Source organism: Suncus etruscus, chromosome 6 (assembly GCF_024139225.1).
Source record: "Suncus etruscus isolate mSunEtr1 chromosome 6, mSunEtr1.pri.cur, whole genome shotgun sequence".
Classification (NCBI taxonomy): Eukaryota; Metazoa; Chordata; class Mammalia; order Eulipotyphla; family Soricidae; genus Suncus; species Suncus etruscus.
Window position 1 is genome coordinate 16,048,856 of NC_064853.1, and position 25,912 is coordinate 16,074,767.

General features: G+C 47.9%; 1 protein-coding gene and 1 non-coding gene across 4 annotated transcripts in view; one reads left to right on the forward strand and one right to left on the reverse strand.

Moving 5' to 3' along the window:
* The window catches only part of KANK4 (KN motif and ankyrin repeat domains 4), a 92,202-nt gene that overhangs the window by 55,585 nt on the left and 10,705 nt on the right, over positions 1 to 25,912 (forward strand). For all 3 annotated transcript variants that reach the window (XM_049774385.1, XM_049774387.1, XM_049774386.1), the window contains exons 3-8: positions 3,994 to 5,898; positions 8,418 to 8,529; positions 13,337 to 13,537; positions 16,496 to 16,583; positions 19,660 to 19,867; positions 24,531 to 24,673. In XM_049774385.1, coding sequence (XP_049630342.1) covers positions 3,994 to 5,898; positions 8,418 to 8,529; positions 13,337 to 13,537; positions 16,496 to 16,583; positions 19,660 to 19,867; positions 24,531 to 24,673 — 2,657 coding nt within the window. The remainder of the gene's footprint in view (positions 1 to 3,993; positions 5,899 to 8,417; positions 8,530 to 13,336; positions 13,538 to 16,495; positions 16,584 to 19,659; positions 19,868 to 24,530; positions 24,674 to 25,912) is intronic.
* Positions 24,899 to 25,001, reverse strand: LOC126012397 (U6 spliceosomal RNA). The gene has a single exon (XR_007496886.1). It is a non-coding gene; the product is annotated as a U6 spliceosomal RNA (small nuclear RNA).

Genomic DNA, 25,912 nt, shown 5'->3' on the forward strand with positions numbered 1-25,912 from the left:
GCTATAAATTTTCCTCCTGATATCATTTTTGTTTTGTCCCACAAATTCTGATAATCTATGTCTTCTTTATAATTTGTTTCCAGGAATCTTTTGATTTGTTTTCTGAACCCCTGGTTGTTTAGTAGTGAACTGTTTAATTTCCAGATGTTAAAGTTTTTTTTTTCCATTTCTGTTTGTAATTCACTTTTATTTTCAGTACATCATGGTCTGAGAAAATAGTTGATACAATTTCTATCCTCTCAGTTTTATGGAGCTATGTTTTGTGGCCCAGTATGTGTGTGTTCTATCTTGAAGAATGTCTCATGCCCACTGGAGAAGAATGTGTAGTTGGCTTTTGGGGAATTAAAAGCCGCATATGTATGGATGTGGAACAAAACAGCCAATAAAAATTTATTTTGGGGCAAGTACTGTCGAGAGACACTATAACGTTTAAGGTGCTTGCCTTGTATGTGGCTGTCCTGAGTTCAATCCCTGACACCCCATATGATCCAGTGACTCCCAGCCAGGAGTGATCTCTGAGTGCAGAGCCAGGAGAAAGCTGTGAGCACTGCCAGGTATTTTTTGAGAAGAATAAAATAAGAAGAAAGATTCTATGGCTTGGCTGCACAATTCTTTGGGTCTGGGCTCTTCTTGGTCAGTTTGTTCCTATGCCCATGGTCTCCTGGTGAAGCCAGAATAGATGATTGATATGACTACCCCATGTGCTGACTGCATGTCTCCTAGGGTGTCTGTGATGCTTCAGCCCTGTGTCTATCAGCCCCCTGCAATGAGCTGGAACAAGCAGGCTGGAGCAAAACAGACAGGGTTGTCTGCTTCTGCTGGGCAGGAAGTTTCTAAGTCTGCATGATTCATGAATGCTACTGACCCAACAGCCAACACTAGTCTCAAGAGATGGCCCTGTGGTTGTGGCTGTTTGCACAAACAATCCAACACCTCATCAACTGGCAGATGTTGATTTAATACCCACGACCCAAGAGAACAAGGCCTAAATGCATATGAAGTCCCTGAGTGATCCGTCCAGCACCAAGAACGTTTCCTGACTGTTCCTCACTTCGGCTCCCTTTGAATCTACCCCCAGCTCAGAGAGGGGAGCATGTCTCCTGATTTCTGAGGAGAAGCTTTTTCTAGATCACCCAGCTTTAGAGAATTGGGATGTCATAATCCATCTCAAAACACAACTTTCCACTGGCATGAAATGTGGGGACCAGATGCCCTACTGACCCTGCCATCACTCCATAAGTCCCAAGCCTGCCTCTCTCACCCCAAAGCTGCCTTTTTGTGATGTCTTTCAGACATCAGTCCTCACCTTATTTCAGTACTCAGTACCCCACCTTATTTCTCCCTGAGGGCCATGGTCTCAGCCTCCTCCTCATTACCTGGGCCTTTACAGGAGACCCACTGACTTCCTCTTCTTTCTGCTTTTTCTTTCATCTACTCTTTCGTTTCTGTTTCTCTCATTTCCTTTAAAAACTGGAGTCAGCTTTGGCATCATTTTTCCCCTTTTCCTTTTGTGGGATGCTTCTGGCTCCAGGACTCTCCAGAGCTCACAATATCTAATAGTGGCAGTGATGGCTGGCATCTGGCGAGCAGCAAGGATAACAGGGACCGTTTTACCCTGAAGAAATTTCTACTTGGATATCAGCCTATGTAAATTCCATACCCCACAAGCCTGGGTTCCTCTCAGCCTCCCCCAGGGAGTCCAGACACCCCACAGAGCCTGGATTCGATGGAGAAACATCTTGTTGTCAGATCCCTGGGACTCAGAGCTGTCCCAGAAATCTGGAGGCCCATAGCTCTTGGAAGATGGGTATAGCAATGTCCCTTTTTTGTTTGTTTGTTTGTTTTTGGTTTTGGGGTCACACCTAGCAGTACTCAGGGTCTTCTCCTGGCTCTATGCTCAGAAATTGCTCCTGGCAAGCTCAGAGGACCACATGGGATGCTGGGACTTGAACCACCGTCTTTCTGCATGTAAGGCAAACGCCTTACCTCCATGATATCTCTCTGGCCCCAGCAATGTCCCTTTTTCTAGAAATCTTTTTTTTTTTTTTTTTTTTTTGTGGTTTTTGGGTCACACCCGGCAGTGCTCAGGGGTTATTCCTGGCTCCAGGCTCAGAAATTGCTCCTGGCAGGCACGGGGGACCATATGGGATGTCGGGATTCCAACCGATGACCTCCTGCATGAAAGGCAAACGCCTTACCTCCATGCTATCTCTCCCGCCCCTCTGTAAATCTTTTCCCTCATTTTTTTTATTTCCTGTTGCAGAAAAGTGTGGTATTTCCTCACTTGCTGTGAGTTTTTGAGAATGGGAAGTAAGTCTAGTCTATTAAGCACTAAGGAAGTTTTCAGGAGGCGGAGGGTAAGGGGCCTGAAAATCCTGTGTCCTGGATCTCTCTCATCTGCATGTACCTGGAGACTCAGGCTGCTGAGGAAGCTTAAATAATGTAGAAGGTTTAACTCTCTGATACTTCATGCAGGGTTCATTTTTAATGTAGAGACAAGCGTGGAGCTTGTCCTTTGAAACCTTCCATCTCCAAAATTGCCAATTAGCTCCGTGATCTGGCAGATTCAGCAATGATGTGACTCTAGCTCAGAAAATCAGCAGGATATTTTTTTATTCTGCTGCTCTGAGGACAGAGTCCTTGGCAGGAACCAGAGAGGCATTAATGGAAACCATTGGGCAGAAGATTTACCTCAAAGGAAAGTCCAAGACTTGTATGCATGAGGCCATGGGTTTGAACCCTGGCATCACACATGTACTAAGATGAACAGACACACACCCATATTAAAAATAGCTCAGAGGCTGAAGAGTTAATATAGCAGGGAGAGTGTTTGCCTTGCATGTGTCTGACCTGGATAGGATTCCTGACACCCCAAATGGTCCCCCGATCATCCTCAAGAGTAGTTCCTGAGTGCAGAGCCAGGAGTAATTCCTAAGTATTACTAGATATGACAAAAAAAATAATTTGTTTCAGGACCAGAGCGATAGTATGACAGGTAAGGACCCACATGAGTTCAATCCCCTGCACCTTGTTTGGGTCCCCAAGCAGTGAAGGAGTGTTCCCTGAGCATAGAGCCAGGGATAGCCCTAGGAGATATAGCCCCCCTCCAAAAAATTGGGTTATGGGGCCGCAGAGATATGACTGCCGCGCCTTTGCCTTGCATGTGGCAAACACAGGACAGACCCCAGTTTTATTCCTGGCATCCCATATGGTCTCTTGAGTCTGCCAGGAGTGATTTCTGAGCCCAGAGCCAGGAGAAACCCCTGAGCACCACCGGGTGTGACCCAAAAACAAAAAAATAAACAAAACAAAAAAATTGGGTTCAGAGAATTGGAGCACACAGGTCTTGAATTCATGAAGCTCAAGTTCTACCCCCATGCTCCCTCCCCCTGCACACAATTCCACTCCCTTTCTACTCCCATCACACACCATTCCCTGAATTGAACATTTCGCCCAGACTCTACTACCCCTTTTGTCCCAAGCACTGATTCAGCCTTGCACTGTGGTCTGTCTCTCAGGAGTTACCCTGGTTTCACAATCACTGTTGAGGAGGCCCTAGTGCAAGAACTAGGCTTTGGACAGCAGCGTTCCCTCTGCTGTCTTGGGCCATGTCATCTCCTTGCAGTCCTGAGCCCAGTGCATGAAACAAAATGGCCTGGAAGTGGCTCCCACAGCTTCCATGGGGCTGCTATAGTTATCTCTTTTTTAGTTTTTGTTTTTGGGTCACACCCGGTAGAGCTCAGGGGTTACTCCTGGCTCTGTGCTCAGAAATCGTTCCTGGCTGGCATGGGAGACCATATGAGATGCCGGGATTCAAACCACTGTTGGTCCTGGATTGGCTGCATGCAAGGCAAACAACCTACCGCTGTGCTATCTCTCTGGCCCCATAGTTATCTCTTATTGGGGGATTTAGCCAAAATCACACACTGGACTTGCCACACTTGATTCTCCCTAATACTATGACTCTCTTTTGCCATGTTTTCTTTCTCTTAGCTCAAGACCAATCCTGTGCGGGGGAAGAGGAGAGGGGCCCTCCCAAGGGACACCCCTACTCTGTGGAGACCCCCTACGGCTTCCACTTAGACCTGGACTTCCTCAAGTATGTGGACGACATCGAGAAGGGCCACACCATCCGCCGGGTCCCCATCCACCGCAGGACCAAGCAAGCCAAATTCAGCACTCTGCCTCGAAATTTCAGCCTGCCCGACAGCGGGGCTCGGCCTGCCGCCTCCCCGGCCCCGCTCAGCTGGTCCCCAGTGCGGCTGCAGAAGGTGCAGCTCAGGACAGAAGAGGGGACCCCCTCTGCAGGGGACACCCCTCAGGCCATGACAGGCAGTGGTGAGATCAGCTACCACCGCCAGGTCCTGCTGGCCGAGACCGCCCGGCAGCTGGAGGCATCTGCCTTGGGGGGCATCGAGCCAGGCCCTGCCAGCGGCCGCCCCCAGTTGCTTCGAGCTTCCAGCATGCCAGCCACCCTGCCCCCTCCCTCAGAGGAGCAGGGCTCGCTGCTGCCAGATGCTGCTGTACATCTGGCCCGAGAGTCGCCTGCCAGTGGAGGGATGGTCTTGGAGGGTGCGTTTGGTCCGGCAGAAGGATTTGTAAGTTCTCAGAGCCCACGCGTATCAATGCAACCCAGAGTGGGAGAGTTTGCACGCCCAGATCAAAATTTGCAACCTAGAGGTGGAGAGTTTGCATGCCCAGAACCCAGGATTCCAGAACTGGGCCGGGTAGGTGCTGAGCCTCCAGCTGCAGGAGCAGAGGCTCCCAAATCCCCTTCGATCCCAGCACCGGGTGTTCTTGAAGAAGCTAAAGATAGACCCCAAAGCAGGGGGACAGAGGCGATGGTCAGTCCCAGCCCGCCGCCTCTGCCTTCTCCCCTCCCCGAGAACCATCTTCCCCTGGAAGACTTGGAGCTGAGCATCAGCGAGTTGCCACCACCCCCTCCACCCATCGAAGTGCATGTGCGGAGCGTGGGCATCCGGGTGACAGAGGAGAGCTTGGGCCTGGAGGGGACAGAGCCCCACAGTCTCTCGAGTCTCAAGCGGCAGCTCTGTGAGCTGGAGGGCGAGTTGTCGCAGAGAACTCAGGAGCTGGCCCAGGTCAGGGCTGCCCTCCGGCATCAGGAGGAAGAGAGCCGGAGCAGAGGGCAGAGGATCCAGGAACTCGAGGGCACCGTCGCTCAGCTGTCCACTGAGCTCAGCCAAGCGGCCACCAAGGCCACCAAGAGCCAGACAGACGCCATGGTCAACACTGACCCTCTCCCAGAAGTCTTGGCCAAGGAGTCATGCGACAAGAGCACTGGGGTGGCCCTTGTGGATGGTTCCAGCTCTGAAAGCCGGGGAGCCAGACATGAAGAAGATGGTGTCCTGGGAGGAAAGAACAGTCCTGAAAAAGGGGATCGGAGCCCAGCAGAACTTGGGGTACCCCCTGTGCTGTCCCCAGCAGAGGACATCGATTCTATCTTCACTTCCTCTCTGCAGAGCTGCCTCTCCACTGAGCTCAGGATCGAAGAGGGGGACTTAGAGCTGGAAGGAGACCCTCTGTTGGGAGTCGAGGACATAGGAGGTGCTTCATGGGGTGGCAGCAGGAAGGACCCCACAGAGAAGGGACAGAAGGAGGGTTCAGAGAAGGAGCACCCCAGAAAGCCTCCCAGCTCACCCACTGATGCTACTCTGGGGCAGTACGTGAGGAAGATCCAGGAACTGGTGCAGGAGCAGTGGAACTGCCTGGAGCACAGCTGCCCTGAGCTGGCCAGTGCCCTTCGTCAGCCTGCCTCTAAGCTAAGCAGCATCCAGAGCCAACTGCTGAACAATCTTAACCTGCTGCTGTCTGCCTACAGCACTCAGGCCCCGCCTGCCAAGGAGCCCCCGTCACCCACTGATACCTCGCCACCCCGGGGTAAATACCTTCTGGGACAGAGAAAGCACTGTAGGCTGAGCCATACTTCACATGCAAGAGGCCTGGGCTCCATCCCCAGCTCCATAGAATTCCCTGAGCCTGGCCAGGTGATGCCCAAGCCCAGAGCTAGGTGTTTGTCCCCCTGGCTGCCAGGTGTGGCTCCCCCAAACCAAATAATAAACAAGGAAATTAAAAGGCACAGGTTTGGGCCGGAGAGATAGCATGGAGGTAAGGCGTTTGCCTTTCATGCAGAAGGTCATCGGTTCGAATCCCGGCGCCCCATATGGTCCCCTGTGCCTGCCAGGAGCAATTTCTGAGCCTGGAGCCAGGAATAACCCCTGAGCACTGCCAGGTGTGACCCAAAAACCAAAAAAAAAAAAAAAAAAAAAAAGGCACAGGTTTCCCAGATAAGGAAACATTTCTCCTTTAAGTGAAGAGACCAAGAAAGAAAGGGTGTTAGTTGATCTACTTTTTTTTTTTTTTTTTAATTTAAGCACTTCCAGGAGCCCAGTGGAATAAAAACTCATCAGAGTGTGAGGACCTGGGAAGGCTACCTTTTGTCTTACTCTAAGGTTAAGATTGAGGGCAGAGTCATAGTGAATAACTGTCAGAGTGCAGAGCACAAGAATGCAAAGCAGGAGGGAAGAGAGGCTCTAAAATCCCCATTTGACTGGTCAAGCTCTGCCCACTCATTTGCATTTGTGCCAGGACCATTTTGTGGCTTTGGCTATCTAACCCTCCTTTCCCTGTTGCCTGGTTCCTTTCTAAAAAAAATTTAGAAGTTTTGGGGCCCGGAGAGATAGCACAGCGGCGTTTGCCTTGCAAGCAGCTGATCCAGGACCAAAGGCGGTTGGTTCGAATCCCGGTGTCCCATATGGTCCCCCATGCCTGCCAGGAGCTATTTCTGAGCAGACAGCCAGGAGTAACCCCTGAGCACCGCTGGGTGTGACCCCCCCAAAAAAAAATAAGTTTTGGGCTGGAGCAATAATACAGCAGGTAGGATGTTTGTAAGTGGCTAGGTTCAATCCACAGCATCCCATAAATTCCCTGAGCAGTGCCAGGAATAATCCAAGTGCAGGATCAGGAATAAGCCCTGAACATTGCCAGGTGTGGCACAAAAGCAAACAGCAACCAGAAACCAAAAATAACCATCCTAACTTCAGAGGACTGTTAGGATCAGAGCCACAATGCCAGGAATTTTTTTTTTCTTTGTGGTTTTTTTGGGTCACACCCGGCAGTGCTCAGGGGTTATTTCTGGCTCCAGGCTCAGAAATTGCTCCTGGCAGGCATGGGGGACCATATGGGACGCCGGGATTCGAACCGATGACCTCCTGCATGGAAGGCAAACACCTTACCTCCATGCTATCTCTCCGGCCCCAATGCCAGGAATTTGACAGCCGGGAGTACAGGCTTTATATGCAGGAGGCTTGGCTTCATCCCCAGTGCCACATAGTCTGCTACATAACCCCTGAACACTGCCTCGGGTAGTGGTCATCCCCCCAAAAAAAAGAGCTCTGGAATATTTTTATATCTATATGAGAGATATTGATCAATGAAATGATGTTCCCTTTGTGCTGGGACCACCCTTTTTTTTTTTGTTTGTTTCTTAGTTTGGGGTCACTGCTAGCAAGTAACCCCAGGGCATCTCCCAACTCAGTACTCACAGGGTGAATTTTGGGGGAGACATGTGATGCTAAAGGTGGAATCTGGTTCTCTGCATGTGAAGTCCAGGCTGCAGCCTGCCGAACACTCTGATGCCAACAATGGCTCTTTTCAGAGGACATCCCCAGGAACTCTCTCCTATCTTGCCTACTTCATGAGTTGGGGTATTTGCAGGCATAGGCCCCTCCCTTTCCAAGACTCTCAACATATTCTACTTAGGGCCCAGCAAGAACCTCAAAAGGCTAGAATGCCTGATTTACAGAGGGGAAATCTAGATTCAATCTCTGGTACCATATAGTCCCCTGAGCCCTGAGTCAAGGAGAATCCCTGAGTACTTCTGGGCATGACCCCCAAACAAAAGTAAAAAAAAGAAATGTTATGATTTAATGAGGGTCAAAACGCTGGACCTCCAGTATTAGTCCTCAGTATCATATAGATTTCCAAACACCAGGCTCGGAGAAGACATTGAACCCCATCAGGTATGCCCCAAAGACAATTTACAAAAGTTTGACTTGCAGGGGCCGGAGCAATAGTGCACCAGTAGGGTGTTTGCCTTGTGCGTGGCTGACACAGGATAAACCTAGGTTCAATCCCCAGTATCCCATTGGTCCCCCAAGCCAGGAGATATTTCTGAGCACATAGCTAGGAGTAACCCCTGACCATCACTGAGTGTGGCCCCAAAACAAAACAAAACAAAAAAAAACAAGCAAAAAAAAAAGTTGGACTTCCACCCTCTGGTTCTTGGTCCCTCTTACTTGGTCACCTCAGATTCTTTCCACCTGTCACCCTGTTGTCTCCCCTTAAAGAGTCCCCAGTTTTGCTGCATCTTCCTAACTTGTAATGTTGTGTCTGCCTAGAGCTCTCCCCATCGACCAGCCTTAAATCCATAATGAAAAAGAAAGACTATGGCTTCCGTGCAGGAGGTAATGGGACCAAAAAGAACCTTCAGTTTGTTGGGGTTAACGGTGGGTAAGCATCGCTCGCGAAGCCCAGACGTCCTCCACCCGCGCCCCCTCTCCCACGCTGTCCTTCACTCACTCTTTTTCTGGGGCTGCAGCTGCTTTGATTCCTCCTTCAAGCAAATCCATCTCCACGGTCCTTTCAAACTGCATCTTGGGCTTGCATGTGTTGGGCTTCTCGCCAGCTGCAGAGTCTGTAGGAACCGGTGCTTTGCCATAAATCATACCGGGAGCCAGGATTGTAGGGGCCTCCTGGGAGCTTGGGGAAGGGGGTATTGAGCCCTTTAAGGAAGACACTTAAGGGGCCTGAGCAATAGAACAGTGGGTAGAGCACTTGCCTTGCATGCAGCTTATCTGGGCTCAATTTCTGGCTTCCCATTATAGTCTCCTAAATTCACCAAGAGAAATTCCTGAGTGCAGAGCCAGGAGTAATTCCTAAGTACTGTGGGGTATAGTCTCCAAATAAAAACAAATTAAAGGGGGCCGGGCGGTGGCGCTGGAGGTAAGGTGCCTGCCTTGCCTGCGCTAGCCTAGGACGGACCGCGGTTCGATCCCCCGGCGTCCCATATGGTCCCCCCAAGAAGCCAGGAGCAACTTCTGAGCGCATAGCCAGGAGTAACCCCTGAGCGTCACAGGGTGTGGCCCAAAAACCAAAAAAAAAAAAAAAAAAAAAAAAAAAAAAAAAAAAAAAAACAAATTAAAGGGGGAAAAAAGGAAGGAAGACACTTAATCAGAACCATGTACTAAAACTAGAGCAAACTCTTAATTGGTTGAATTTTAAATTTTGTTCTCTTAATTGTTTCTTCCTTGAGCTAAATTGACTGGTAACCCAGCCAGCATATTTTAGGGTGAAGAAAAATTGCTACTTTGTCTGTGATCAAGAGAAAAGGTCCCTGGATTAAGAATATTTGCTATGCTGGACATTTAACAGATATTTATTAAATGCTATTAAATGTGTGTTAGGGGGTAGAGGGTTGAGATAAGAAAAAGTTAGATAGGGGCCGGAGAGATAGCATAGATGTAAGGTGCTTGCCTTGCATGCAGCTGACCAGTTGAGTCTCCAGCACCCATCTAGTATATAGTCCCATCAGCCACACTAGGAATGATCAGAGGTGAGGAGTGGACCTCAGAAGGCAGAACTGGGAGTGATCCCTGACTTCCTCAGGTGTAGCCCCCCAATAAAACCAGAAGAAAAGAAATAGATCTATGTTTCTCAATTAGAGGCCATGTGTTCCCCCTGGAACTAACCCAGAATATAACCCAGAAGTCCCAGGTGAAAATTAAATAGATGAGCCACAGCATGAGACTAGGCCTCAAATGGTAGGGTGAGAGCCATAGGAAGGGGAAGGTAGAAAGGGGCCAAGGTGGGAAAAAGCTTGTGTCAGACCTCAGTGCCCCTGGGGACCTCAAGGTCTGGACTTAGCAGAGAAGACACCAGCTGTGAGACAAAGGCTGGTGAAAATTCTTGCATGAATTCTGGCAGAGAGGAACTTTCAGCTGCTTTGAAAGCCCCCAAGAAGCCCTGGGCCCCACAGGAAAGATGAGGATTTGCTCGTTCAAATCAGAGGGAGACACAAGACTCAGAAGGGTGCCTATCACCCCACACCAAACATCAGTAGTAATGCAATACAATGGCAGAGTGGTGATCCCTTCCTCTGCTAACCCTTGTATTCAGGTTTCTTCAGTCTGAGCAGAAAGAGATAGAAGCCTGATGTCATAGCCCAAGGCAAAGCATGTCTCTTTCAATGCCCCCCATCCACCCCCAAATTCGGGAGACCATCTTAGGGCTCCAGGCTGCCCTAGGCTCTCCCCCTGGTCCAGCTGTTCTTTCTTCAACATACTGGGACAGGCTTAGCTTGGAACCCTCAACCTCTGCTCTTCCCTTTGCTTCAAGTGTTCCTATCCCATCAGGTCTTGGCATTTATTCTCTGCAGCTGTGCTTCTCAAACCGTGGGGGCACATTGGAAACCCCGGGGGCATCTTCAAAGCTGACCCAGATGGGCCAGGGATGCAGTTGAGTAGTGATCATGAGGCATGCAGGTATGAGGGCTTGGACTCAATCCCTAGCAACACACACACACACACACACACACACACACACACACACACACACACACACACACTGGGGTTAGAGTGACAGCACAGTGGGTAGAAAATTTGCACCTGGTCATCTTGGGTTTGATTCCCCAGCATTCCATATGGATCCCCAAGGCTGCCAGGAGTGATTCCTGAGCACAGAGCCAAGAGTAACCTGTGGATGCCAGATTTTTTCCTACGAAAAAGATAAACACACACACACGGGCCATAGAGATGGCTCAAAGTGCTGAAGCACATCTTTTGTATGCAGGAACCCCAGGTTTGATCCCTGGCAGGGAGTACTGGGTATGGCAATAGATATAGATAGATATTTGGATTATCTAAAAAATTGGTTATATATATGCATACATATATAATCATATATTGATCTTATACATATTATATAATATATGGATTATATATGTGTATATATATATATATATATATGGATCTTCTCCTGGAAAACTCTAGATATCGGGACAGAGAGATAGCACAACAGTAGGCCATTTGCCTTGCAAGCAGCTGACCCAGGATAGACCCAGGTTTGATTCCTGGCAGCCCATATGGTCCTCTGAGCCTGCCAGGAGCAATTTCTGAGCACAGAGCCAGAAGTAACCCCTGAGCGCATCCTGGTGTGGCCCAAAAACAAAACAAAACAAGAAAGAAAAGTCTAGATTTGGGTACTATTGTGTTCAATTGGGAACCTGGCCCACCCTCAAGGGATTGTCATGTGCAGCCACGGATTGAAATTTCTGCTTTAATTCAAGTAGCTTTTCTTTCCATATCACTGCCCATTCCCCTTTCCATTTTATTTATTATTCTGATGACTTTGTGAGTATATTATTTCTCTTGATTATTGTCTGCCTTTGCCTATAACAATATAAGCTCAATGAAGTAACAGACAAGACCAGAATTAGTTGGACAAGGCTAAGCATATAGTAGTCGATCCATTCACTTCCAGCTGAAAAAATGATGCATTTTCAGTTGGTGTTTTGAGGAAGCCATCCTAAATTCAGATCTGCTACCTCAAGGGACTAGGTCAGGGGTCCTCAAACTTTTTTTTAATATATTGTTATTTAAGTAACATGATCATATTTGGGTTACAGTCATAACCAGAACACCTCCCTTCACCAGTGTAACATTACCCCCTCCCCCTTCCCATCCCCTGCCTGTATTCGTGACAGGCATTCTACATGGCTGGGCAAGCCACCGAGGTGATCCTCAAACTTTTTAAACAGGGGGCCAGTTCACTGTCCCTCAGACCATTGGAGGGTCTGACTATAGTAAAAACAAAACTTATGAACAAATTCTTATGCACACTGCATATATCTTATTTTGCAATGAAGAAACAAAACAGATACAAATACAATATGTGGCCCGTGGGCCATAGTTTGAGGACCACTGGCCAGCCAGAGACAGCAGAGAGGATAAGGCAGCTGACCTCGTGGTCTCCTGAGCACAGAGTTGGGAGTAACTTCCAATTCCAAAATAAATGTTAGAGGTTCCTCATTCTCATCATAGAATTAAAAGACTGCTCCAGCCACAGTAGAGGAAAGGATATTTGGGGGGTACTTGTGGTTTACTCAAGACTCTCAGTGTACCCTCTAGTTAACAATTCCAGGAAGCTCAGGATCCTAATAAGAGGGTAACAACAGCTCAGAGAAAGAAGGGGCCAAGTAGAGCCATGGCTACCTATCTCCCCAATCTTGGTGACTGTGCCCAGTGGCCCCAGATCCTAAAATCTTCTCTAATTTGCACAGTCATGATTGGGGTTCCCTCTCAGCCATCAGCAAAAGCCATCGATAAATATTCCAGAACTTTTCTCCACTGCCTCTGGTCTGCCTTCTCAGCAGGTCACAGACCATCAAATATGTGAATCACTGCCATGTCCCTCTCCTTCTGTTACCCCAAAAAAAGGTTTAACTAGGCTGCAACCAAGGAGTCAGATACTTGACTTTCCATAGGTCCTGTGATGAGGCAGAGGACAGAGTTGATGCCTATGTGAGGCCCTGGGTTTGACCCCTGGCATATCTCCTATTAAAAAAAAAAAAATCAGCACAAGGGGCCAGAGCAATAGCTCTGTGGGTAGTGCATTTGCCTTGAATGCAGCTGATGCGGGTTTGATCTTTAGCATCCTATATGGTCCCCAAAATCTGCCAGGAGTTATATCTGAGCCCTCCCTCACAAATCAGCATTAGGCTTATAAGACTTATATAGGCTTAACTGGTAAGCCAATCTGAGTTCAATCCCTAGCACCACAAATAGCCGGCCCTCCGAGCACCAGCAGGAATGATTTCTGAGCCCTGCAGGGTGTGACTCTCAAAACCAAAAGATAAATAACCCCCCAAAATTAATTAAAACCCCAACACCTAGCCCATGGAACATGCTAAGAGTGGACACAGTTGTGAGTTAGACTAGAGCTCGGTAAGGGAGAAGAAAAAAGGGTTGTATAACCCCCAAAAGCAAGTCAGAGGCTCAGGATGGATACCAGAAGCAAAAGCTTCCAGTGAAAACTATATAAACACACTAATACGTTGGCCAGTGAGATCATAAGCTGTATGCACATATTGCAAGGAATTCAGTTCTGGCCCTCCTTGACAGGTTAGGGCTAGAACTCTTGGCCACATCTCTGACTCTTAGGATCCTGGGGTGGAGGAGGGAGGCTAGGGTCATGTGTCCTGTCCCTGGGAAGTCCAGCTTTTGGCAGGATGCACAGAGAAATGTTCTTCTTTCTCCTCCAGCTACGAGACCACCTCCAGTGAAGAGACGAGCGGCGAGGACAGCTCCCCCGAAGATGGGTCGGACAGTGAAGTGGAGAGGAAGGGCAAGTGCCCAGAAGGCCAGAGGGGCACAGATGCCCGCCCCAGTCGCCAGGTGGAGCAGTCCCTCATGGAGGGCCAGGAAAACCAAGCTGGAGAAGAAGCACCCTCCAAGGCAGAGAGGTAAGTAAAAGTTGTAGTAGTGGTGAGTGAACCTGGGAGGATGGATAGGGTGCTCGCTGATCTCTGCCTGTGACCAGTCATTCCTTCCCTTCTCTGTCCCATCCTGTGGTATCTATGCTTTTACCAGACGGTGAACAGAACACCACAAGCATGTCAGCCTTGCGGTCCTGTAGTCAGGCCAAACTATGCATGGAAAGCTTCTCTCAGTCTTGCACTGGCCACAGGAAGAAATTTCTAGGAATATTGGTTTGAGTGGCTATACCTGGCCATGTTCCTAGTGATAGTTGGAGGAACCATGTAATGCCTAGATGAAACTCCTTCCTTTATGCAGTGCTGAGACACTATGCAAATCTTCCCTTACCCTGCTTACTGTCCAGCATGGTGATGCTGTTAGCCTGCCATAGTGAGTGAAAGGGTGCCTGAGGAAGCTGGGTGAGCCATGAGCTGAGCTGGCATTTGAGCCAGCTTTGCTGCCTCTATTACTGGCCACATGGACACAATCATGTCTCTTTTTTTTAGTTCTTTGGATGTGAGGCCTGGAAACCCAAGCCTCCTATATGCTTGTATTTAATTCTTTTTTAGTTTGTTTGTTTTTGGGTCACACCCGGTGACACTCAGGGGTTATTCCTGGTTCTGCTCTCAGAAATTGCTCCTGGCAGGCACAGGGAACCATATGGGATGCTGGGATTCGAACCACCATCTGTCCTGAAGGTTGCATGCAAGACAAACGCCCTATCACTATGCCATCTCTCTGGCCCCTATATGATTTATTTCTGAGTTTCAAGCCTGGCCTCCACTTTGTTTTCTATTTATTTATCTTTATTATTATGTTGAGAGAGGGATTTCGCCACACCCAGCAGTGTTCATGGATCCTTTGTGGGGGCCATGTGGTGCTGGGGATTGAATCTGGTTCTCCTGCAGGCAAAGCATATACTCCAGCCCTTTTTTTTTTTTTTTTTTTTTTTTTTTTTTGGTTTTTGGGTCACACCCGGCAGTGCTCAGGGGTTACTCCTGGCTGTCTGCTCAGAAATAGCTCCTGGCAGGCACAAGGGACCATATGGGACAACGGGATTCGAACCAACTACCTTTGGTCCTGGATTGGCTGCTTGCAAGGCAAAAGCCACTGTGCTATCTCTCCGGGCCCATACTCCAGCCTTTTAAGTCATTTTCCAGATTCTTGTAGAATCCTTCACTACAGAGATGCAGGCTGCAGTTCCATTTAGTTTCCAGGCTTCTACAGGTTACTACAATAAGCTACAAATCCACTTGTTGCTTGGCTGCAGCAAGGCTGCAAGGGCCCAAGACTGCTAGGCCTGCAGGGCTGCATGCTGCGGGAGCCTGTGCTGCCAGGGCCCAGTGCTGCAAGGTTTATAGGGCCCATGGGGCCCAGCTGCTGGGTGGGGCCAAGAGCCCACCCAGGAATGCCAACTTGTAGTGACTGCCTGCCCAGACTGCATCCTCATCTGTATAACAATGACTTATGGGGCAGAAGAGATTGCACAGCAGGTAGGACATTTTCCTTGTACACAGACAATCTGGGTTCAATTCCTGGCACCCCATATGGTCTCCTGAGCCCTCCAGGAATGATTCCAGAGCCAGGAATGACCCCTGAGCATTGCTGGGTGTAGCTCAGAAAACAATACAAGTCAAAATAATAGAATGGGAGCCAGAATGATAGTGTAGCTGATAGGGTTCTTGACTTGCAGGCAACCTACCCACCCAGGTTTGATCCCTGGCATCCTATATGGTACCCTTAGCCTTTCAGGATTAATGCCTGAGTACAGAGCCAGGAGTAATCCCTAAGCATGGCTGGCTGTGACCCACTCCTCCTAAAATAACACATTATATGAAAAAAACAAAAACATAAAGCCTCAGATTCTAGGAACCTGCCTAGTTATGGCATTCAATATGGCTATTGAAAAGGAGAGAGAAAAAAAAAAAAAAAAAAAAAAAAAAAAGAAAAGGAGAGAGAATGGGGACTGGAGAGATAGCACAGAATAGGGCGTTTGCCTTGCATGCAGAAGAACGGTGTTTGAATTCCGGCATCCCAGATGGTCCTCCAAACCTGCCAGGAGCAATTTCTGAGTGTAGAGCCAGGAGTAACCCTATCTCTGCCAGGTGTAATCCAAAAACAAAAAAAAAAAAAAAAGAAAAGAAAAGAAGAAGAAGAAGAAGAAGAAGAAGAAGAAGAAGAAGAAGAAGAAGAAGAAGAAGAAGAAGAAGAAGAAGAAGAAGAAGAAGAAAAGAAAAGGAGAGAGAATGAAAGTCAAGGTAAGGAAACGGTGATTTGAAGAAGAAGAAGAAGAAGAAGAAGAAGAAGAAGAAGAAGAAGAAGAAGAAAAAGAAGAAGAAGAAGAAGAAGAAAAAGAAGAAGAAGAAGAAGAAGAAGAAGAAGAAGAAGAAGAAGAAGAAGAAGAAGAAGAAGAAGAAGAAAAGAAAAGGAGAGAGAATGAAAGTCAAGGTAAGGAAACGGTGATTCGAAGAAGAAGAAGAAGAAGAAGAAGAAGAAGAAGAAGAAGAAGAAGAAGAAGAAGAAGAAGAAGAGGAGGAGGAGGAGGAGGAGGAGGAGGAGGAGGAGAAGGAGAAGGAGAAGGAGAAGGAGAAGAAGAAGAAGAAGAAGAAGAAGAAGAAGAAGAAGAAGAAGAAGAAGAAGAAGAAGAAGAAGAAGAAGAAGAAGAAGAAGAAGAAGAAGAAAAGAAAAGAAAAGAAAAGGAGAGAGAATGAAAGTCAAGGTAAGGAAATGGTGATTCGAATCCCGGCATCCTGTATCCATATGGTCCCCCGGCCCTGCCAGGGGCGATTTCTGAGTATAGAGCCACGAGTAAGCCCTAAGCGCTGCCTGGTGTGACCCAAAAACCAAAAAAAAAAAAAAAAAAAAAAAAAAAAAAAAGGAATTCAAGGTAAGGATAACCTTATTCTAAGACCTGGAAACTAACAAATACACTTTTTTTTCTTTAGATATAAACCCTCCGAAGAATTTCTTAATGCATGCCAGGTGCTGAGCCAACATTTGCCGGAAACAGTGTCCACCACGGACCCTCTCTTGGTAAAGATTTCTATGTGGTAAAAGTGTTTCTTCCAGGGGACTGGAGTGATAACACAGTGGGGAGGGCATTTGCCTTGCACGAAGCTGACCTAGGGTTTGATTCTCATCATATCATATGGTCCCCAGCCCCCTAGCCTTCCAGGAATGATTCCTGAGTGCAGATCCAGGAGTAACCCCTGAGCACCACTGGGTGTGTCCCAAAAACAAAAAACAAAAACAAAACAAAACAAAAAAAACTGTTCCTTCCAGGAACTTGAGTGATATTATGGGGCTAGGGCACTTGCTTTGCATTATGCTGACCTGGCACTACATCTGATCCCTGAGCACAGAGTCAGGAGTAAGCCTGGAACACCACCATATGTGGCCCAAAATCAAAAGCACAACAGCAATAAAACATTCCAATGGGTGGTTTGGGTCCCAGCTAGAGATGACAGGGGTATGTGTCTACTGAGGGCCTTATCTCCCCACTCTGCCACCTGGGTGATACTTATAAGGACACAGGATGGGCAGCCTGGATGGTCCCTGCGTGTTCTGAGTCAGGGAAGCTCAATAGTATCAGTACTGCCTCATGGTTTGGAAGAATTGTGGAGAGTGGAAGATGCAGGTAGATTCCAGGTCTGGCAGTGTGGCTCACTGATTTTCCCATGAACAAAGGTGTGTGGGTGTGTCTCTGGCACCTCTGTTAACTGAACCAGTTAATTCTGCAGTCTTTGCTGGGTTTCCTGGAAGCCCATCCTTGGACCAAGAGACCAACAACTAGAAAATTAACACAGTCTGTTCCTTAACTCCCTGGTCTATGGAAATTTAACTCTGTCCGAACATGGGCAGGAAGCTAGGTTAGAACGATGGGGAGAGAGTGACCCCCAAGTTTAGAGCTTGGAGTAGCCTTAAAGCTCTATGGGTATGATTTTAAAAAAACAACAACAACAACAACAGGAAAATGCTATTTCACTTCCAAAGCACACATTTGAGCCAGGACTGAAGCCTGACCACATGGGTTAGTGACTCCAGATGCAGGAATCATTTCTTTGGGGGGCAGAGGTTCAGGGCAGGGTCTACAGCTGGTTGTATTTAGGGACTACTTCAGCTCAGTACTCAGGAGACATTCCAGGCTCTCTTGGGAAACCAGGCAGTGCTGGAGATTGAACATGGATCTCCTGCAGAGCAAAACATGTGCTCGAGTCTTTGGAGCCATCTCTACGGGCCCGGAATTTGTTTCTGATGATCACATCATCTCCCTAGGTCCGCACTGTTCATGGTCATAATGCGATGGAGGGTAAGGCATTTGCCTTTCATGCAGAAGGTCATCGGTTCGAATCCCGGCGTCCCATATAGTCCCCCGAGCCGGCCAGGAGCGATTTCTGAGCATGAAGCCAGGAGTAACCCCTGAGTGCTGCCGGGTGTGACCCAAAAAAAAAAAAAACAAAAAGAAAACAAACCATAATGCGAACATGGTCCCTTTCAGGTTCCCAGTCTCAGACACAAAGAACTCACGTCCTGCGTTCCAGCCTCTCCTCCTTCAGAATCTACAAGGATGGGGTACAGCCAGGCACTCCATTCATTCATTTCCTCTAGCAAGGTCCTCGCAAAACTTAAAAGCCAAGGGGAATTCAAGCCCAGCTGTTGTTTATCTTCACTTTCAGCGGGCATTTTTTGTCATTAGTAAAATGTGATGTCTGGAGCCAGGCCTTCTTAATGATAAACATGCGAGGGACCGTGCAAGGGGGAAGAGAACAGACTCAAAAGGCTGGAGCCGGGTGCTTTGTATGTGGGAGGGGCTCAACCCTGAGGAAGGCCTTCATAGGAGGGTCAATTGCATGAAAAAGGGGCCCGGTTTTCCTTTGTAACCAGGAATGTGATCCACACAACTGTGACTCGAACCATGACTGCCAAGTGCTTGCTTACTAGGTATTGTGTGGTTCTCTCTATCCTCCTTTTTATCCTTCTATTCTATTTTATTATTTAATTTTAATTTTATTTATTTTGGTTCTTGGGCCATTCCCAGTGGTACTCAGAGGTTCCTCCTGGTTCTGAACTCAAGAATCACTCTCGGGGGCCAGAGCAATGGTGCAAGCAGTAGGGCGTTTGCCTTGCACATGCTAACCTGGAACAGACCATGGTTTGATCCCCCAGCATCCCAGGAGGGATTTCTGAGCACATAGCCAGGAGTAACCCCTGAGCATCACCGGGTGGGCCCCAAAAGCCAAAAAAAAAAAAAAAAAAAAGTCACTCTGGGCAGTGGGGAGGAATGCATAGGGGATGCTGAGGATTGATGCTGGGTTGGCTGTGTGCAAGGCAAGTGCCCTACTCTTGTGCAAGGCAAGGCCCCATCCTTTTTCTTTCTTCTTTTTTTTTTTTTTTTGTTTTGTTTTTTTGTGCTCAGGGTTACTCCTGGATGTCTGCTCAGAAATAGCTCCTGGCAGGCACGGGGGACCATATGGGACACCAGGATTCAAACCAACCACCTTTGTCCTGGATTGGCTGCTTGCAAGGCAAATGCCACTGTGCTATCTCTTTGGGCCCCTTTTTCTATTATTTTTTAAATTTTATTTTATTTCTTTTTTGTTTTGAGGCCACACCCAGCAGCACTCAGGGGTTACTCCTAGTTCTATTCAGAAATTACTCCTGGCAGGCTCAGGAGAAGCATATGGGATGCCAGGGATCAAACCTGAGTCAGCCTGATGCAAGGCAAACAAATGCCCTACCCACTGTGCTATGGCTACAGCCCTGAAATGTTATTTTATTTTGTAATTGCGATGGTATGGGTTACAATATGATGAATAATAGTTTCTCATGCACATAATCCCAACACTGCATCCATCACCAGCATACCCATCTCCTCCAGCAAGGTCCCCAACATCCCTCCCTTATCCCTCTGTCCCTTTCTACCACCCCAAGTGGTATCCCAAGCATCCTAAGTCTGTGGCTGCATGCCCACCCTATTAACAGAGTCCTCCAGGAGCCAATCACATGGAAGTGGGCTGGGTTGGCTGCTTAAGGTGTCAAAGGCTATGACAGCTCTTTGCTTGAGGACTCACAAGCGCAGCCAGGTAACTCTTACCCTCCTTCCTTTCAGAGGCAAAGCTTGCACACCGTCAGCCAGGAATGGTTCCGAGTCTCCAGTCGAAAGTCCTCCAGCCCCTCAGTTGTAGCCGCCTACCTCCAGCACCCTGCCACCTTCCTGAAGTTGCTCGTCAACCTGGCTGATGGCAATGGCAACACGGCGCTGCACTACAGTGTGTCCCACTCCAACTTTGCCATCGTGAGGTTGCTGCTGGAGACAGGTGGGGTGCAGGTGCCCTGGAGGCTGGTGCTCCCTGCATGCTTGATTCCTATAACCTATATAACCCTATACTCCCATTCCTGCTTCCCAGGCATTGCCATTGGTAGATATTTTTTGTTTCTTTTGTTTCTTGGGGGGGGGGGTCACACCCACTGATGCTCAAGGGTTACTCCTGGCTATGCACTCAGAAATTGCTCCTGGCTTGGGATACCATTTGGGACACCATATGGGATACCAGGGGATCCAACCACGATCCATCCTAGGTCAGCACGTGCGAGACAGATGCCCTACCGCTTGTGCCACCACTCTAGCCCCTGGTAGATCATGTCTCACTCTTCATAGCAGGCTGAAGGACTTGGGTGACATTTTTCTCACATTGCAACCAAGGAAGCTAAGGCTCAGGATTAGAAATCTTACTGGGGAGGGTCATGGGAGGGTCATAGAGATAATATAGGGTTAAGGCAATTTGCCTTGTAGCTTACCGACCTTGGTTTGAATCTCTAGTAACTGCATCCATCACCAGAATACCCATCTCCTCCAGCAAGGTCCCCACCAGGGGTCACTCCTGAGCATAGAGCCAGGATTAGTCCCTAAGCAGGTATGGCCCAAACTGGGGATTGAGCCCTCTCTCCACCCCCAAAACAAAACTTGCTCAGGTCACAGTGCTGCAAACTGTATAGATCTTGTATTTGGGCAAGCTATAGGGCTCAGAGCATCTTTTCGCATCTTCATTTAAAGGCATGGCTGCCTCTGCCCAGACTGACTCCATTTAATTTATTATCATCAGATGTGAGGGTCTATCCAGGGGTCCTCAAACTTTTTAAACAGGGGGCCAGTTCACTGTCCTTCAGAACATTGGAGGATCTGACTATAGTAAAAACAAAACTTATGAATGAATTCTTATGTACACTGCATATATTTTATTTTGCAATGAAGAAACAAAACAGATACAAATACAATATGTGGCCCCCAGGCCATAGTTTGAGGACCACTGGTAGAAACTTTCAGAGAGGTGAAAGTGACTGGCTGGTGAGGAGACCTTCTGCACCCCAGGAATAGTTCAGGAGATTTAATCTAGGTGAAGCGGCATCAGAATGTGGGTGTCCGGGGCCGGAGAGATAGCATGGAGGTAAGGCGTTTGCCTTTCATGCAGAAGGTAGGTGGTTCGAATCCCCTATATGGTTCCCCAAGCCTGGAGCAATTTCTGAGCTCATAGCCAGGAGTAACCCCTGAGCATCACTGGGTGTGGCCCCAAAACAAAAACAAACAAAACACAAACAAAGCTTCTGGCAGGTTCAGGAGACCTTGTGGGATGCCAGGACTCAAACCTGAGCCAGCAGTATTCAAGGCAAATGCCCTATTCACTGTGCTATGGCTCCAGTCCCCTCTCATCAACCTTAAGTGGCTGAACACTTCTCCCTTATACACAGAATGCTGAGCAAAGCCTCAAGCAGAAAGTCTGCAGGAATTCTGAAAGTATGAGTACTACTCCCCCACTGGGAAAGGGGTGTGCAAGAGAGCAAGTCCTTCCTTCTTTCTCCCAGGCCTGGACTCCTAAGGATGGTGGCACATTACAAACTGTAAAGAGGGAGTCTATATGCAGGCTGCCCAGGAAGCAGTTAAGACAGAGCATGCTCAGTTGGCTCTTTGCCTCTCTCCCCTCCTGGCAAGTTCTTGGCTGGGGTGTTCCTGGGTCCTTTCCTTTTCTCTGAGCCTCTGGGGTCAAGCCCTTTTTACAAAGAGCTTCAAGCCAGTCTCTTTCTTTTTTTTTTTTTTTTTTTTGGTTTTTGGGCCACACCCTGTAACGCTCAGGGGTTACTCCTGGCTATGCGCTCAGAAATCGCCCCTGGCTTGGGGGGACCATATGGGACGCCGGGGGATCGAACCATGGCCCGTCCTACGCTAGCGCTAGCGCTTGCAAGGCAGGCACCTTACCTCTAGCGCCACCTTCCCGGCCCAAGCCAGTCTCTTTCAATTATTTTTATTTTGTTTTGTTTGGGGAGCCACACCTGGCATTGCTCAGGGGTTACTCCTAACTCTGTACTCAAGAATTACTCGGGGCCGGGCGGTGGCGCTGGAGGTAAGGTGCCTGCCTTGCCTGCGCTAGCCTAGGACGGACCGAGGTTCGATCCCCCGGTGTCCCATATGGTCCCCCAAGAAGCCAGGAGCAACTTCTGAGCGCATAGCCAGGAGTAAGCCCTGAGCGTCACAGGGTGTGGCCCAAAAACCAAAAAAAAAAAAAAAAAAAAAAAAAAAAGAATTACTCCTGGCAAGTTTGGGGGATCCATGTGATGCCAAAGATGGAACTTGGGTTCCATAAGTGTTCTACCTGCTATCCTGATGCTCCAGCCCCAGCTCTTTTGTTTCTCAAAGGCAAACATAAAATTCTGTTGTTAAAAATATTTTAAGTCCTTGGGGCCGGAGCAATAGCACAGCGGTAGGGCATTTGCCTTGCACTTGGCTGACCCAGGATGAACCTGGGTTTGATCCCCAGCATTCCATATGGTCCCCCAAGCCAGGAGCAATTTCTGAGTGCAAAGTCAGGAGTAAATCCTGAGCGTCACTGGGTGGGCCTAAAAAACCCAATATATATATATAAACACCTTGATTACAGTTTTGATTGTGGTTGGGTTTCAGTCACATCTGACAGCGCTCAGTGGTTACTCCAGGCTCTATGCTTAGAAATTGCTCCTGGCAGACTCCGGGACCATATGGGATGCTGGGATTCAAACCACTGTTCTTCTGCATGCAAGGCAAACGCCTTTCCTCCATGCTATCTCTCCGGCCCCTTAAGCTCTTAATGCACAAGGCAGTGCAAATATTTACAGCCTTCTTGGGACAGTGTTGTGGGGCAGCTGCTAATGTCTGTTGTTACTTAACAGTCACCCCCCAGCTGCTGCTGACATAGACAGAGGGGCCTCAGAGCGGAAACAGCGGATATTTCCTTAGCCACTAGCATTCCACTGTTATTGGAGCTCCTTTCTGGGGAAAAAAAATCAGAATGCCAGACAATGGCTTTTCCCCCACTTTGCACAGAACTTGTAAGGATCCCCATTGTCATTTTCCCATAAACCAGATTTGATGGTATAAGTTCTTTATGCTCAAGTAGCAAGGCTGTAAAAAAAAAAAAAAAAAAAAAGAGACTCGCTGGCAATAGTATAACAGCTCTTAGCATGTTTTGTTGGTTGATTTGGGGCCATACCTGGGCAGTGCTCAGGGTCGATTCCTACCCCTGCATTCAAGGAACATTCTTGACTCATGGGACCATTTGGGGTGCTCGGGATTGAAACCAGAACAGATGCATGCAAAAACCACTCTCTGGCTCCTTACTGGGTATTTTATGTGTTAGGTGCCATTCTAAATGCTCTTTGTTTTGTTTTTTGTTTGTTTGTTTATCTATATATTGGGGGCCACACCCATTGATACTCAGGGGTTACTCCTGGCTATGTGCTCAGAAATTGCTCCTGACTTGGGGGACCATATGGAATGCCGGGGGTTCAAACCACGGTTCATCCTAGGCTAACGCATACAAGCAGATGCGGCTCCTAAACAAGCAAAAACCAAACTTCAGGTGAGATGGGACTGAGAAAAACTAAACATGTGCACCTACAGACAGTGTTAGCACTGGATGCTTCTGAATCCTTGTCCCTTTTGCCTCTGCATCCTGCAGCTTCTAACTTGCAGAGTCCATTCTACCCTGAGGGAATTGCACTTGCTGCAAATCATAACTACTGGCCACCCATCTCTGACCTCTCCCTGTTACCCTTCAGAAAACTCATAATAAGGGGCTGGGGCAATAGGACAGTAATAAGGTGCTTGCCTTGCAAAGGCCAACCCAAGTTCAATTCCTGGTATCACATATGGTCCCCCAAGTCCTGCTAAGATTGATTCCTGAGCTCAAAGCCAGAGTAAGTTCAGAGCAGTGTCAAAAACAACAAAAACCAGGGGCCAGAGTGATAGTACAGTGGGTAGGGCATTTGCCTTGTTTACTGCAGACCCCTGGCATCTCATAAGATCCCCTGAACCTGTCAGGAGTGCTAAGCAAGGAGTAACCCCTGAGCACTGCTGTGTATGGTCCAAAAAAACAACAAAAAATAAATAAGCCACCACCAATATCAAAAAATCAGAAAGAGGGGCCGGAGAGATAGCATGGAGGTAAGGTATTTGCCTTGCATGCAGAAGGTTGGTGGTTCGAATCCTAGCATCCCATATGGTCCCCCAAGCCTGCCAGAAGTGATTTCTGAGCGTAGAGCCAGGAGTAACCCCTGAGCGCTGCTGGGTGTGACCCATAAACCAAAAAAAAAAAAAAAAAAAAAAAAAAGTCAGAAAGAACAGCGGTAAGGCCTTTGCCTTACATGTGGCTGACACAGGACAGACCTAGGTTTGATCCCCAGTGAGCCAGGAGCGATTTCTGAGTGAATAGCCAAGAATAACCCTTGAGCGTCACAGGGTGTGGCTCAAAAAAAAAAAAAAGTCAGAAAGAAAGTAGCCAGTGTTTGGGGTAGGAGCTAGAATTCTGCATGAGGGTAAATGCCCTGGATATATCCCGGCTCCACAGAACTAGCATAAATGTATAGTGCTGATTGCACTCCCCCCATGAGAGTGCAACCACCACTCTTGGTGGGCTCTCCTGTAAGCATCGCCAATGTGGGTCTTTCTTGCAGGTGTGTGCAATGTGGACCACCAGAACAAAGCTGGCTACACGGCTGTGATGATCACGCCCTTGGCTTCTGCAGAGACCAGTGAAGACATGGCTGTTGTTGGGAAGCTCCTTAGAGAAGGAAATGTGAATATTCAAGCTACTCAGGTAGGTGTCATGGACAACAGCTCCTCTCCAGTGAATACAGGCTCAGGGGCCATCTCTGGTCCTGCTTGGGGGGCTGAATGGCACCAGGGATTGAACTCGGGATTGTGCACAGGCCTGGAATGTGCTTGAAGTGTCTCCTTAGCCCCAATAGACAGTTTAATTTAATGGTGCCCATCATGGGGCTTGAGCCCACAACCTTGAGCTTAAGTGTCTCATGCTCTACCAAAAACTATAGAATGTTTTATGAATTTGCATGTCAACCTTGCACAGCAGCCATGCTAATCTTATCTGTATTTTTCCTGTAAAATAAAATGTTTAGGGTTTTAGCTACATTCACCTTACAGTTCCAATTTTAATATATGTGCTGCCGGGGCAGGTGAGGTGGCGCTAGAGGTAAGGTGTCTACCTTGCAAGCGCTAGCCAAGGAAAGATCAAGACTATGGTTCAATTCCCCAGAGTCCCATATGGTCCCCCCAAGCCAGGGGCAATTTCTGAGCACTTAGCCAGGAATAACCCCTGAGCATCAAACGGGTGTGTCCCGAAAAACCCCAAAAAATTATATATATATATATATATATATGTGTGTGTGTGTGTGTGTGTGTGTGTGTGTATACATACATACATATATATACATATATATATGCTGCCAAAGTGAGCTCCAGAGAGTTTTTAGTTCAAGAAGAACCCAGAGCATCCACATACATCTTTCACGAGTCTTCATTTTTTTTCTTTCCTTAAAATTAACAAGATCAGGGGCTGGAGTGGCAGTATAGAGGGTAGGGTGGTTGCCTTGCATGCGGCCAACCCAGGTTCTATACCAGGTATCCTATATGGTTCTCCCCAACTTGCCAGAAATAACCCCTGAGCACTGCTGGGTTTGGCCCCAAAATAAACAAACAAACAAACAAACAAAAAGATTAACAAGATCACTGTGCTGGAGTGATAGTATCGTAGCCAGAGCTTTGTTTGTCTTGCATGTGGCTAACATGAGCTCAATTTTGGGCATCCCATATAAACCTCAAGTAGACTAGGAGTGATTCCTGAGTTCAGAGCCAAGAGAAACCCCTGAGCACTGCTGAGCAGAGCAATCCCTAAGCACAACCAAAAACAAACCTAAAGGGCCGAAGTGATAGCACAATGGTCAAGCATTTGCTTTGCATGTGGCCAACTTGGGACTGACCTGAATTCAATTCCTGACATCCTATATTGTTCCCTGAACCTGCCAGGAATGATTTCTGC